This window comes from Falco biarmicus, chromosome 1 (assembly GCF_023638135.1).
Source record: "Falco biarmicus isolate bFalBia1 chromosome 1, bFalBia1.pri, whole genome shotgun sequence".
Classification (NCBI taxonomy): Eukaryota; Metazoa; Chordata; class Aves; order Falconiformes; family Falconidae; genus Falco; species Falco biarmicus.
This window is the reverse complement of record NC_079288.1, coordinates 20,740,210-20,753,948: the sequence shown is the minus strand read 5'-3', so window position 1 is coordinate 20,753,948 and position 13,739 is coordinate 20,740,210. Positions and strand designations below refer to the sequence as shown.

General features: G+C 45.5%; 1 protein-coding gene and 2 non-coding genes across 3 annotated transcripts; all 3 read left to right on the top strand.

Moving 5' to 3' along the window:
- The first annotated feature begins 5,431 nt into the window (after positions 1–5,431).
- Positions 5,432–13,158, top strand: LOC130148312 (T-complex protein 1 subunit zeta). The gene is made up of 14 exons (XM_056336761.1): positions 5,432–5,622; positions 5,879–5,942; positions 7,503–7,637; positions 8,243–8,416; positions 8,574–8,677; positions 9,378–9,488; positions 10,011–10,170; positions 10,425–10,507; positions 10,919–11,015; positions 11,420–11,567; positions 11,888–12,021; positions 12,133–12,235; positions 12,551–12,623; positions 12,798–13,158. The coding sequence occupies exons 1-14, from the start codon at positions 5,489–5,491 to the stop codon at positions 12,868–12,870; spliced, it is 1,593 nt and encodes a 530-aa protein (XP_056192736.1). The 5' UTR covers positions 5,432–5,488; the 3' UTR covers positions 12,871–13,158.
- On the top strand, positions 7,988–8,119 carry LOC130143979 (small nucleolar RNA SNORA22). The gene has a single exon (XR_008819964.1). It is a non-coding gene; the product is annotated as a small nucleolar RNA SNORA22 (small nucleolar RNA).
- LOC130143977 (small nucleolar RNA SNORA15) lies at positions 9,102–9,235 on the top strand. The gene has a single exon (XR_008819962.1). It is a non-coding gene; the product is annotated as a small nucleolar RNA SNORA15 (small nucleolar RNA).
- Positions 13,159–13,739: the final 581 nt, after the last annotated feature.

Here is a 13,739-nt window from a genome sequence, read left to right as displayed (position 1 = left end):
AAACTGAAACATCCGCAGTATCTGCTACATATAATGCAAAAGGAACAAGGAGATGGTACTCAGAACTCCAGGTGTTCTGAGGCTGGTATATTTTGATGAGATCTTGACATGATCTCAAAATCCTCATTGTGACTAGACTTCACTTGTTATCGTATTTCAGCTTTCAGAAGTGCTGCCACGCTGCTACTTCACATTATGTTCGCATTCACTGAAGTGAGAAAATTAAGATTAAGTGAATCTTAATGGAATATTACCTAAAATATCTTTTTTAAACAGATTACTTGGGAATATCCTAGTTTGCAAACAGTTTCTGGTGTTTTGATTTTTATTCACTTCTCTGTTTAACAAGGTGAGAGTGACCACTTCACTGAGATACATTCCTGCAGCAGAATAATATTGAACATGCAGTGAGCTTAACAGAAATGCAACAACATCAAGCTATTTCTGTTGCATTGCTGCTTGGAGTAAGGGATTTGGAGAAAATAGTTCTTGAAACTTTTCTCAGGACCGGTTCCCACTACAGGAGAAGATAAGAATGTTCACAGGAACGTTTCCATGGTATTAAACAAACCACTTAATCCTCATTGTTTCTAGTCCTGTGTCTGTAAAATGGGAGTAATATAGTGATACAGCTTTTCTGTGCTGAGGCTTAATTCTCAGTATTACTATGTTTTGAAAGCTTTAGAGGAAAGGGGATACATTTAAGCAGATTAGTTATATTTAAGCAAATTGTGACTGTTTATATCCCTGCAAGTTCAACCCATCCATCTATAATTGTGAGTTTCTGTGGTTTTCAATGTGAGAACAGAAAGATTCAGTCCAACTCACTAAGTTTGCTTCACACTTCCTGGTTTTCTGTTCAGTTTTTAAAGGTAGTAACACAAACCTGTATTCAAATCAAGAGATGAATTGTTTGCATTTATACATGAATATCTGAACAGCAGTGCCTAACAGTGAATTTATTTAAGCGCCTCTTAAAAAGTAGTTGAAAAGGGGTAGCAGGATGGATGTTGACATACACCTCCCAGCTCTCCAATCCCCTCTTGCCTGTCCTGACAAAATGATGATCCCCCCCCCACATGATTGCATCATTCATTCATGCTGCTGTTATAAAACAGGCACCACACTGCTGCTGCATCTTGCAGGGCAGCACACACTCACAGCCCCAGCAGAAGATACTCTGCATTTCCTAGGCTAGAAAAATACAGTGTTATGGATCTGATACGCCAAACGCCAACCCCTTCCAAACTGAGAGAAAAAAACATTCCCGGTGACTTACAGTATTGCACTGGCCGTGGCTGTTGCTGCTGCTGCAAACCTCTTGGCTGCACAAGAAAAGAAGGGATCAGCTGAGACCTTCAGTCACATAAATACAACGGCATGGGCTGATCTGGAAGAAAGCCGCATTTTGGAAATCACTCTTTTATAATCTGCTGAGTAAGCCAGCCTGGATGTTTTTTTTTAAATGGTTGCACACATGTAACCAGAGAAGTCCAGCTGTTCACTGACAGGCGTAGGGAAGAGAGGTGTAACCTTGCTGCGTCGGGGGAGGAGCCGCTGGCCCAGCTTGGGGCGCTCCCAGCTCGAGTAGGCACGGCTTGGCAGGGAGCGGGCCCGCACCAGGCCGGGGGGCTCCTGCTCGCCCGGCAGCCAGCCTGTGCCACGGGCATGGAGCGCAGGACGGGTCCCGGCAAACTTGCCTCACTTCACACAGAGCGCCGGCACAGGAGGGCGAGGGCCAAGAGCCGCCCAGGGGGCTCTGACAAGCAGCAAGCAGGAGTTTCTCCTGGTGAAATCAGAGGCGAGGCAGGGATGCTGTTTTCTTTCACTGTGGATGAGATGAAAAGTTTTTGTGAGTTAAGATTGCAATATTGCATTTTGCCTTAAACTTAGTGCATCGGTGCGTGCGATGTTACACCAAAAATCAAATCAAAATTCATCAAAAGCTCTGAAGGCAAAATTTAAACTTCTGCTTATGATAAGGCTCTGTTTTGTTTCCCCAAATGCAATGTTGTCAAAAGCAACATGAAAATTGCAGAACTTGTCTTGCTCACGTTTTGGCATCCCACAGAAGAGCTTCCCTCAGATATTACTGTGGACACTGGTTAGGAGACTGCCAACCTGAACTGTGAAGCCTGTTGTTTGGTTCAAGGTCAAGAAAGGCTGATTTAGCTGGGTTAGCATCTTTCATTTGCTTGTGATAGGAGTCTTAAACTGCTGCCTGTCTTGAAAGACTGTTCTGCACCACTGGCTGCACCAGTCACATTCCATGCATGATTGGTTTTGCCATTCTGGCAGTATTACCCCTCAAAATCACATGCATTAATTAAAATCAATAGCCTTGTGTGCCTCTCCTCCCGTGCATGCCTTGAAGTTTTTTCAGAAGTTCTCAGTACATGACCATTTGTCAACATGAGCATCTATCAGTAACTTCTTACGTCAGGAAAAGATAGTACCAAGCCCTTTTGCTGCAAAACTGCTGATGTGGTTCACTGTTTGTTGGTTTTATCATGGCAGGGCAGTATGTTTTTAAAACAGATTTAGAAATAATTTCTGTGAATAAGGTTAAATGAAAACAGATCTTGATAAAGATGAAAGACAACTGCTTTTACTGAGAATCTCAGAGTTTTTTTGCCAAGATAAGCAGTGCATGATTTTACTAAGAGAATTGCTGCTGAATATTTCATGAAGGATACTTACTCCCTTTATTTGGCTTAGTTTAATGGATAAATTGGTTTTAATTTAGGTAAATATTTTTATTCTAATCTGGTGTAATTTGTTGTAAATCTACTGATTTCAAAGGACAACTTTGGCCTAGTAAGCATCTGGCCCTGTAGTTTTACTATGCATTAAAAACAAATATGCAGAACAGTTCAGCAACTACAGCTAAGACTGAAAAATGAAGAAAAGCTTGTCCTGATATCTGAAAAATGTGGCAAAATGGGGATTTAATGTGAAAATGCTAATAAGAAATGTTACTGTACCATAAAATAACTATCCTCAGACATGTGTTCCAGCAAAGAAACAAGAGAGGTCTGCCTGGAAGCTTAAAGAGGATGTTCAGGAGTGAAAAGCACAGCTCACATGGATACATGACTATTGATATAAGCACAGCACTAAAGTCTTGTACATGACAACAAAACTTCTCCATTTGTACAAAAAACAAGAGACCACCTACATGAAGGGCTAGAGTATCTTTGAAAATGGCTTTCTGTGTCGTCCTCCCCCTCAACCCCATCCAAAATTCAAACTACATCTTCCCAGAACAACTGCTTTGTTTTCCTACAGTAATAATTCCTCTCACAAACCTGAATCAGCGTCAGCAGCTAGCCCCATGCATCGCAGGTGTTCAGGATGGGTAATTCCTGCCTTTCCACGGGAGTCGCAGAACAGCAACAAGGAAAACATAAAATGCAACGTGCCTGCTGGTATGCTTACGGGTTTGACAAGGCTGCCCTCTACTGTGAACAGCACCGAGAGAGGACCAAGGCAAAAAAATTACAAACCAGAGAAGCAAGAACAGCAAACTATTTTTGTGTGACCTGGGGGCTACAGAATCCAGGAGAGAGCTGGGGATTCAGGTGTTTGAACCGGCCACTGCATCTAGGCACTTCAAATGTTAGCACTGCGGCCTTTCGGGGCTGGGTTGGTGTGGTTTGTTTTGTTAGGGTTTCAGCAGGCCGGTAGCATCCCAACAACAGTGAAGACTAAACATTAACAGAGTTCCAGAGTCAACTATGAAATGCCAACTGTAATTTCCTGCATTCTGCAATGTTTAATGTTTATTTCTAATGATTACAGTACCAGAACAGAAAGCCCAACCACTGTACTAAAGAGGCAGCATTACAGTACTTCGCAAGACATATGCACTGCTCAGTTAAACAAAAGGGCTCCAAACTGGTGTTATGTTCAAACACCAACTCCATCTAAAACATTTCAAAACCATAAGCCCATGTATATTAGCAGCTGACCCCTCCAGACCAAGTCAGACTAACGGACCATGCATGGGAGTCCTCCTGCACAGCATGGCGTTTTGCCCAGAAACCTGAGATCCTCACCCAAAGCAGATTCCCAGCAGGTGCCACTGCCTACAGCCAAAACTGGCAAGGCTGAGTCTGCCCTGACACTTGACACTCAGTGTTTCACCCAAGCTCCTCCAAAAACGCCTGTGCAACAAAATTGTACCCAACAGCAGGCTTAGACTTGCTGCTCAGCACTACTACTACTACTACGGTGGGTTGCCGAAGGCAGGGCTGCATCCAGAGCTCCCTCCTGGAAAAAGTGGGATGGAGTGGGAAAGGTTTACCCTGCGCCATTTTCATGCCTGGTGGATTAGCACTGGCGAATGCTGTCTTTCTTCTTTGTACCAAACGGGCTGCAGGAACACCAAATACCACTTGGCCTGGATCTCCCAGGCACACCTCTGCAGCCACAGGCCGTTATTATTCTGGGGGCAGGCACCCTCCTTTGGAAACTCTTTAAGTAACAAGAGGGTTGTCTCATGCCCAGTATTGCCAGTTGCTCAGATGTAGCAGATGGGTGTTTGGGGGTACAAGCCCAGATGGGGCAATGTGGGAGCCAAACTTGGTGCAGTGTGCCAGCAGTGTGTGTAAGGAACCATGGCAGAAACAATCTTCTCAGGCTTCTCTAAAGGGAAATTCCTCCATTTCAGAGCCCAAAGCCACCAAGATGCAAACGTTTCGTAGCCTCAAGGCCTGGGCCACATAGCCCAAAGACTTCCAGCACCCATCAAGGTTGTCTTTAACTTCCAAGGATAGTTCTGGGTTTCTTCCTCACGGGAACCCTCCGTGTGGCCTCGGGAGAGATTGTCCCAGTGCTCTGGAAGCCTTTTGAAGGGTTCGGGCCCAGGCAGGCCCTGGGCGTGCAGGGCTGCACTGTGGTGGCTGTGCAGGCCCTGCCAGCCCATGGAGCAGCTTCTGCATTAAAACCGACTTCTGCTTAACCTCACCTCTGAATTTTTACCATGAAACCCTATGATTATTAATCCGGTCTGCTTAACTATTAATTCTATCGATCTAATGTTAAATCATCGGGTTTAATTATTTATTCTCACCGTTCTGCGAACCTGCCGGGGGGGGTGTCTGTCACATCGAGTGGGTGGGATTAAGGACCGAGCGACCCTGCCCGTTCAAAGGCCTCGTTCACTCACGTACCGCCCGGCCCCTCCGGCAGCCGCCTCCCCTCAGGCGGGCGCGCTCCCGCTGCCCACCGCCCGCCCCCACAGGCGCCAGCGCCATCCAATCGCTGCGCCCCAACGGTGCCCCCGCCGCGGGGCGGGAGCGGGCCGCCGGAGCGACAGGCGCCGCAGCCAATGGGAAGGCGAGCGGCGCGCCAGCGGGTCAATAGGCGTGCGCGCACCGCCGAGTGTTCTAGAAGGGGCGGGTGGAGAGGGGTAGTAGGCCCCGCCCCCCGGCTCGTCCCGCCCGGCGCGGCGCGGCCTGGCCCAGCGCGGAGCGGTGCGGCGGCAATGGCGGTGAAGGCGCTCAACCCCAAGGCGGAGGTAGCCCGTGCCCAGGCCGCGCTGGCGGTGAACATCAGCGCGGCCCGCGGGCTGCAGGACGTGCTGCGGACCAACCTGGGCCCCAAGGGCACCATGAAGATGTGAGGGAACCCCCCGCGCCTCCCCTTGGGGTCGGGGGGTGGGGCAGGCGTTTCAGTGCGCGGGCGGCCGTTACGGCCTGAGGAGACGCGCGAGGCGGGGGGGGCGCTCCGGGGGGCCGCCATGCGGCTGGGAACAAAGGCGGAGGCCGCCCGGCCGGGTGGGGCTGGCTGGGTGGGGAGGGAGCGGTGCGGGCCTAGGGCCGGCCACACGTGGCGGGGCCCGGGGGCCTGCTCACCCGCCTGGTGTCGCCCGCAGGCTGGTGTCGGGGGCGGGGGACATCAAGCTGACCAAAGATGGCAACGTGCTGCTGCAGGAAATGGTGAGCTGGTTCGTGCCCTGGCGGGGGTGGGCGCCTTGGGGGGCCGCGGGGGGGGGGGGGGGGGGTAGGGGGGCAGGAGCCTGCTGGCATGGCCTTGGAGTGCCTGAGGCTGAGGGACAGCCACGTCCTCTGCTGCCCCCACCGTTGTGTTTCTGGGGTATTTGCCACAGTGCGTTGAGAGCACAATGCCCCTTGAGAGAGGGAGGTAGAGGAGTGCAGCTCGTAGATGGTGACTGAAGTTCGTGTGCTAATTTAGCAAATTACAAGGAAACGTGGGCTGTTGAAACAGTGATATTGGTGCTTCTGTCGCCTTCCGTTTTGCTTACAGAAAGCATACCTCCATATTTGCGTTGTACTGGAGCAGGCCTAAGAGCAGAGTTCCCCATGGGTGCATGGCTTGGGAAGTGTTTAAATCTGAGTGATGCTCACACCGCCTTCCCACCAAGTCTGGGGTTGTATCCCAGTATCCCCACTGTAGGGGTGACCATTACACGAGGGGGGTAGTACCGTCCCAACGCTTGCCACCATGGGGTCTTGTGCTGGGGGTCGGTAGCACGGCTGGGCCCACCGTGGGCCCTGGATCCTGGGGCTGTCTGACTGAAGTGTGTCCCCAGCCCCTGGCTGGACATGGCCTGTTGGCACATGTGGAGTTACTACACTCCACTAGGTGTTGTAATTCAGCATAAGGTATTGAAGTTAATATACACAGTGATCTGGGCAGACAGGAAAAAAAAAATTATTAAATCTGTTCTTTCACACTAGACATAGTACTTCAAAGGAAATAATGATAAAAAGCTGAACGACAGTATAAATGGTTCCATCGGATTTTATCTCCCTCTAGTGCATTTACTAAGGATTGACCTTTTCAAATGCGAATACTGCTCTGTAGGTTCAGAGGCTTCAGCCTGTGTTGAAATACTCTTCAATCAGCTGTTGGAGATGCTAAGTGATGCATGTGTTCTTTATATTAAAAGGCTGACTTCTGTAAGTAAGCCCCGTGTGGTGGTTGTGAAGTTCAGCGAGGCAGGCATGATGCTTATAGCTAAAACACCACGTGTACTGCTTAGCAGAGGAACTGGCAAGGAACAGACTAATTGAATGTTCTTTAGTTTTGTAAGAATGAGTAAAATAAATTGCCAAAGGAATAGTGAACCAGTTAGGGTTCTGATAGCACTGATAATGCAGAGATTCTTAAGTTAGTGCTAAACACATAAGTTTCAGTACCAGCAGCAGTCTTGTTGTGATGCTGCGTCCTTTGCCTAAAGGAGAAAAGAGCTCTGTCAAGTTCATGAGTTGAGGACTAGTTTGGGTGTTAGTGCTTAACTTTCTTCTATACAGATGCATAATTGGAGGGGGGAAATGGTGTTACATGGATTAGTTAATTCAACTTTCTGTGGAAGTGATTGTTGGAGTTAATTGGTGTTATTTGTTGAAAGCTGCTGAATTGACCTGAATCATGAAAACATCACTGGTTCTTAAATACTTTGTTTAGCAGATTTCAGATTGCTTGCTTCCTGTACCAGTACAGTAAGACTTACTGCTCAGCTTATTTTTGTTTAGCAAATACAACACCCCACAGCCTCCTTGATAGCAAAAGTAGCAACAGCACAAGATGACATCACTGGAGATGGTACCACTTCAAATGTCTTGATCATTGGAGAACTCCTAAAGCAGGCAGACCTCTATATTTCTGAGGTATGTGAACAAGTTAAAAGCTTCATCTGAGACCATTCAGCTTGTTTTGTTTAATGCTTAATACTCAAAAGTCAAACATGAAAATGATCATAAATTTTTGCTTAAAATGAATACATCACAAAACTTGTAAAATGGGGAAAAGCTGGAGAAGAGGATTTAAAGACTTGTTCAAAATTAAAACCACTTGTTGTGGATACGGTAGCTATTAGTAGGGTTTTGTCTGATACCTCCTGTTAACTTCTGTCTGTTTTGTGTGAGGCGAAATGCTTCTTTTACTTGCATGTTAACAAGGAGATCCTCCATGGTAGTAGGTATTTTGGATATTGTAAATTGCAGAATAGGCATTCCTGTTGCACAGTGAACACCCAAGTGTGCTTTGTAGTTCCCTTGGTTTCAGTTCTGTGCTAGAATAATCTGTGCTTTTCCTCTGCATTGGAAGGATGTGCATTCCTTTTATATGTATTCAGAAGGACAGTACATTTTCTTGTCTCCGTAGGATGCATATTTCCTATGTTTTGATGTTACACAAAATGTTGAAACCAGAAGTTCTGCTTGTGAAAAAAGTACTGTTTTGTCTAATAATTTCCCTTCTTTCCTTGCATTAGGGTTTGCACCCTAGAATAGTAGCAGAAGGATTTGAGATTGCAAAGGAAAAAGCACTCGAAGTTTTGGAGCAGGTCAAAATAACCAAGGAAATGGACAGGGAGACCCTTATAGATGTTGCCAGAACATCCCTCCGTACTAAAGTTCACGCCGAGCTTGCTGACATCCTAACAGAGGTCAGTGTGTGTGTCTGTTCTGCCTCTGTGTGAAGAGGTCCAGGTTTCAAAGTGCTGCAATTGTTACTTGAGTGAAGGGTAAACAGAAAGATAGGAACTTGCACTTTGGAAGACTAATGGTCAATTGGGGCCTTTTTTTCCCCCTCCTCTATTCTAGGCTGTAGTAGATTCTGTTCTGACAGTCAGAAAACCAGATGAGCCTATTGACCTCCACATGGTAGAGATTATGGAGATGAAGCACAAATCAGAAACTGACACAACGTAAGTAATGAGTATCCTTGAGCTTCAATTTAATGGTTCCTGACGTTTGAGTAGTCCGTGGAGTTTTGTTTTATTTTTAGAACTTGGGTGTCCTAAAGCTACCACTGGAAAATTTGTTAGGGAAGGGGTGAAAGAAAGTCAGAAATACAGTTTTCAGCCATAAATTGTCTAGAAAGCAGAAGTTTCGCAGTCATTGAACTGAATTCTTTGAGAAGAGATTTTTGAGTAGCAGAGCAATGCTGACTTAGACTTTACATAACAATGTTCAATAAATACTGTTTTTCTTAATAATAGTGTCTGTGGTTTGATTATGCTTTAGGCTTGTGTCTCTGTTCCCTACAAGTGAAAAACAGGATGTGATAAATGGAAACTGGATTGTAGTCATGTAGTTGGATATTCCATAGGCTTTATATTTAGCTCTGTGGCATGGATGAATTCTGCGCTAGCTTTCCTCAGTAGCTAATGCAGTCAGACACTATGCCAGAATAAATTCCTTTTTCACACTGGTTGGTGTGCTTTCTATATGAGAATGGGCATGCCCTTGGAAGTGGGATACATAATGGTTTTTTGCTCCCAAGTGCACAGGCAGTTTGTGTTGGATTGGTTGCACTGTTGGTTCTCTGACTAGTCTGGACTTCCATGAAACGCATTATCTTCTGTTTGTGGATGTTGACACACCAAACGTTTTTTGTTCTTTCAGGCTGATCAGGGGGCTGGTTTTGGATCATGGTGCTCGTCATCCAGACATGAAGAAAAGAGTGGAAGATGCTTATGTTCTTACTTGCAATGTATCTCTAGAATATGAGAAAACGTAAGTACACAGCAACAAAGTGAGGAGCAGAGAATGCTCCCATCTTAAAAGACTTTTATTTAAGGTGAGCTTAAATAAGAGCTCCAAGGATTGCACAGTCTTCTAGAGCAAGGCAGGTAGTGTAGAAGGTGGAATAGAAGCGGTGATGCTCCTGTTTTTTTGGAAAATGGAAGCTGGTGGCTGAGAAAATCTTTCTGAGGGGCCGAGGATCGCAGTGGCTTTTGTTTTGTCTTATTGAAGAAAGGCTGGAAGTCCTTTCTTGGACATAGTTTTATATTCTAGAGTGAACACATAACTATACCTAAGAGCTCGCTCAGTTTCCAGTGCATGCCTTGTTTCTTGCAATGGAAAATCTGTGAACTAGGGAGCAGGATCAACTATATGTTGCATGCTGGTTTGGCTGGGGTGGGGGACAACGACTGTTTTGTTTTCTTCAGAATGTTGCTGAAAGGCTTGATGCTTATGCTTAAGTTTATTTCTACAGCAAAGAGGATAACTTTTTGTATTTTGTTTCTCCTTCAGAGAGGTGAGCTCTGGATTCTTCTACAAAAGCGCTGAAGAGAGAGAGAAGCTAGTGAAAGCAGAAAGAAAGTTCATTGAAGACAGAGTGAACAAAATCATAGACTTGAAAAGAAGAGTGTGTAGCGATTCAGATAAAGGATTTATTGTGATCAACCAAAAGGTGAGGTGAAGGGTATAACTAACTAGAAAAATTATTTGAGATGCTGGCTTTCCTGGCAAGCCACCTGGAGTTTGACTCGCTTTGTGCAGTTCTTTAGACAGAAGTAGCTAAACTTATGCATATATTTCAAAATACATCTGCCTACAGTTCTTACTTGAGATCTTCTTTGAGCCCTGAGGAAGAACTTACTAGTACAGAGAGAAGGTGGTCTTAGCTTTTTTTTTTACCCTGATGGTCACTTTATTTGTTTCTAGGGAATTGATCCGTTTTCCTTGGATGCACTTGCGAAAGAAGGAATAGTTGCTTTGCGAAGAGCTAAAAGGAGGAACATGGAAAGGTCAGTTACTGGGGAGAGAAGAGGGTAAGATAACTTGTTCTTCCAAAGTCAAGCCATGAGTCAAGTCTGGCTTGAGTCCACCTTTAAGGACTTGCACTGGAAAGTCCACTTCAATCTCTCCAGCTCTCACTGGTGTAACTTAAGGTAGTTTGTACAAACTGTAGCAATGTCAGTTGAGCACACTGGGTGATGTAGGAATTTGAACTATGTATATGCTTCGCATGCAGTCACCTTAGAGGAGACCTATTCTTGCAAGTTTCATTTTTGTGCAGAGCTCTTTCATGAACAGAAACAAACTGTTCCAAGCCAGCAAGTATGGCCTTCTGCACGCTGAGACACTGTTGTGGTGTTAGTGACTTCAGATGTTACTTAATGCAAAGCAAGTGCTGAGCTGTACATGTTCTCTCTCAGATTAACCCTTGCCTGTGGCGGTACTGCCATGAACTCTGTGGAAGATCTCACTCCTGACTGCCTGGGACATGCAGGCCTTGTCTATGAGTATACACTGGTAAGTACAACTCGGCTTTCGGCTGAAGGCAGGTTAAACATGCCTCGCTTGATGCCAGCTTTTCCTTTGATGTGCCTGTGGGTTTCTTAAGTATTTCAAGAGCTATACTGGAGCGTGAATAAAGGCTGGTGGCATCTCACATCCCATTGTCCCCTTCTGTGTGAACACCTACCTGGATATTGCTCTTGTCATAGTGTATTTGCCCATTATTTCCATATCATGCTTTTTAATATCTGTAAAATTGAGAAAATGGAAAGAAAGTTATGTTGCTTCTCGTAGCTTCTTGAAATGCTGTTAGTGCAGAACTGAATCTGAAACTGGCTGTTCAATTTTTAATTTTTAATTACGTGTATATGTTGACTAAGGAAAGGTATGATGTAAATTCATAACTTTGTTTTTTATAGGGCGAAGAGAAATACACCTTCATTGAGAAATGTGACAACCCCCGCTCTGTTACCCTGTTGATCAGGGGACCAAACAAGCATACGCTCACGCAGATCAAGGATGCAGTAAGAGATGGTCTGCGTGCCGTTAAAAACGCTATTGAGGATGGTAAGTCCCACCTTTGTTTAGTAACATCAAGGATCTTCTGTTGAAACTAGTCTCAAAACGTGTGAATTTTGTATTGGCTCCCTTGGTATCCAATGCAGTCTAGCATTGAGCTAGGTGCATTTCAGTGTGAAGTGCTTTTAGTTACTCTTCCTACACCTTGTATTTTACAAGCAGTTGGCAACTGTGTTGAGCAGTTAGGTGATCAGATACAAGCTGTCTTTCTGAGGATGAGGGAAGAGACCAAACTACACTAAAAATTAACTGTTTAAATTGAAATAGGTGCTTATTGTGAAGTCTCAGTATCGAATTTTCCCTTGCAGGATGCGTGGTTCCAGGAGCAGGTGCACTAGAGGTGGCAGTAGCTAATGCTCTTGTTAAGCATAAACCTAACGTAAAAGGAAGAGCCCAGCTTGGAGTTCAAGCTTTTGCTGATGCGCTGCTCATCATTCCAAAGGTATAATGACCTCCTGAGTAAAGTGGCTTTAAAGCCTGCGGAGGCCCATTGCTTTTCCTGCTGGAGGTCTCTTTTAACTAACAACATGAAATTATGTCTGTTCTGTCAAAGGTTCTTGCTCAGAACTCCGGTTACGATCCCCAGGAAACACTAGTGAAGGTTCAGACGGAACATGCCGAATCAGGGCAGCTCACTGGGGTTGATCTGAACACTGGTAAGAACTTTCTAAATTAATGGCATGGCGCTTTGTAAGAAACTTGTCATGGTTCGGCTCAATGGAGAATAAAGTTGTTGTGCGTGCTGAAAGCTATATGTCGTCTTTTAATAAAGAGCAGTGCAGAATGCCTTGGCAGGTGTCCTGTTGGGCTGTTGTGGCATGCTCTAGTACTTAAATGTTTTAAGTTTTTGTGAAGATAAAGGCCACGGTAGTGGTGTGTTAGATGCAGCAGTAATATCAGATATCGGAGAGTGGAAAGTGTTACTTTTATGTGGACTGGTTATTTAAAGTCTGTTTAACTTTCTTTGGTAGGTGAGCCAATGGTAGCTGCAGCAGCTGGAATCTGGGATAATTACAATGTCAAGAAGCAACTGCTTCATTCATGGTAAATGTTCCGGTATTTTCGCTTTAAAAAGTGGTGGGTGTCTGATCGTTGAAATGGATAGAATATTGTGGAATGGAGGGGTCCCGTGTAGAGGAAGCTGTCTAGAGAGGCAGAAATGAAGCTGAGTCTGAACTATGTCAAAACTGCTGTTCTAACACCACTTAATATTTCTAGCACAGTGATCGCTAGCAACATTCTTCTGGTGGATGAAATCATGCGAGCTGGAATGTCCTCTCTTAAAGGCTGAGGTGGATCAGCTGTTGTCGTTGGTGGTCGGCTCTGGCAGTGCCCTGTGAGATGTCTTCAGGGAATCCACCCCAAGGTGCTTTCCTTAGCTGGAATGGATTCTCCCAGTGATGGAGGTTACTTTGCTGTAACGAGCAGCCCCTTTTTGGTAAATGTGGTCACTCAAAATACTAGCAATTCATTCACATATTTGGCTCTAAAAATCAGTTATTTATTTTTGATTTCACTGGAGCATACAACTGAAGTTGCTTTCCTTTTTACCCAATAAACTGTTATGTTCTGTGCTTTACATGTGTCCGTTACTTAAAACTTTACCTCCCTTGGGCCAAGGTTTTGAAGGTTCTGCAATCCATTTGTAGTGTTGTAGCTGCTTACGAATTAAGCTGGGTGAGTTTACCTACTGCAGAGTGGTTTCAGCTGTTGCATGTTGTCATCCTTGTAACTGGCACATTTTTAATGATGCTGCTGTGGACTTGTAACTTGGGGACAACTCACAATGCAGCCGATCTAGGCAGAGCTGTGGCTGTGGGTCAAGCCCGTGTGGAGTGGTGGTGGGGCTTGTGGCAGGGGAGCTGGTTCCCTCTCGCCCTTTTAACCTGATTTAATGTGATTTGGGTTTCAGCAGGCAAGAGTCTCCTTCCCTGGTCACAGGTGGCTGGCTAAGTGGCTACAAAATAACCTTTTTATTATTTTCTTAAAAGAGAGCCCTTCAGCTGTGAGACCTTGCCTCAGGTCGCTGGGGGCTTGGTTGCCCCTGCAGTGGGCACTTACCCAGCCTTCACCTGTCCTGGTTTAGCTTTGCACCTGCCCTGTTCCCCACGGAGCCACGGCTGACCAACCAGTCTGCGTTGAGTAATTTTACACCAAGGG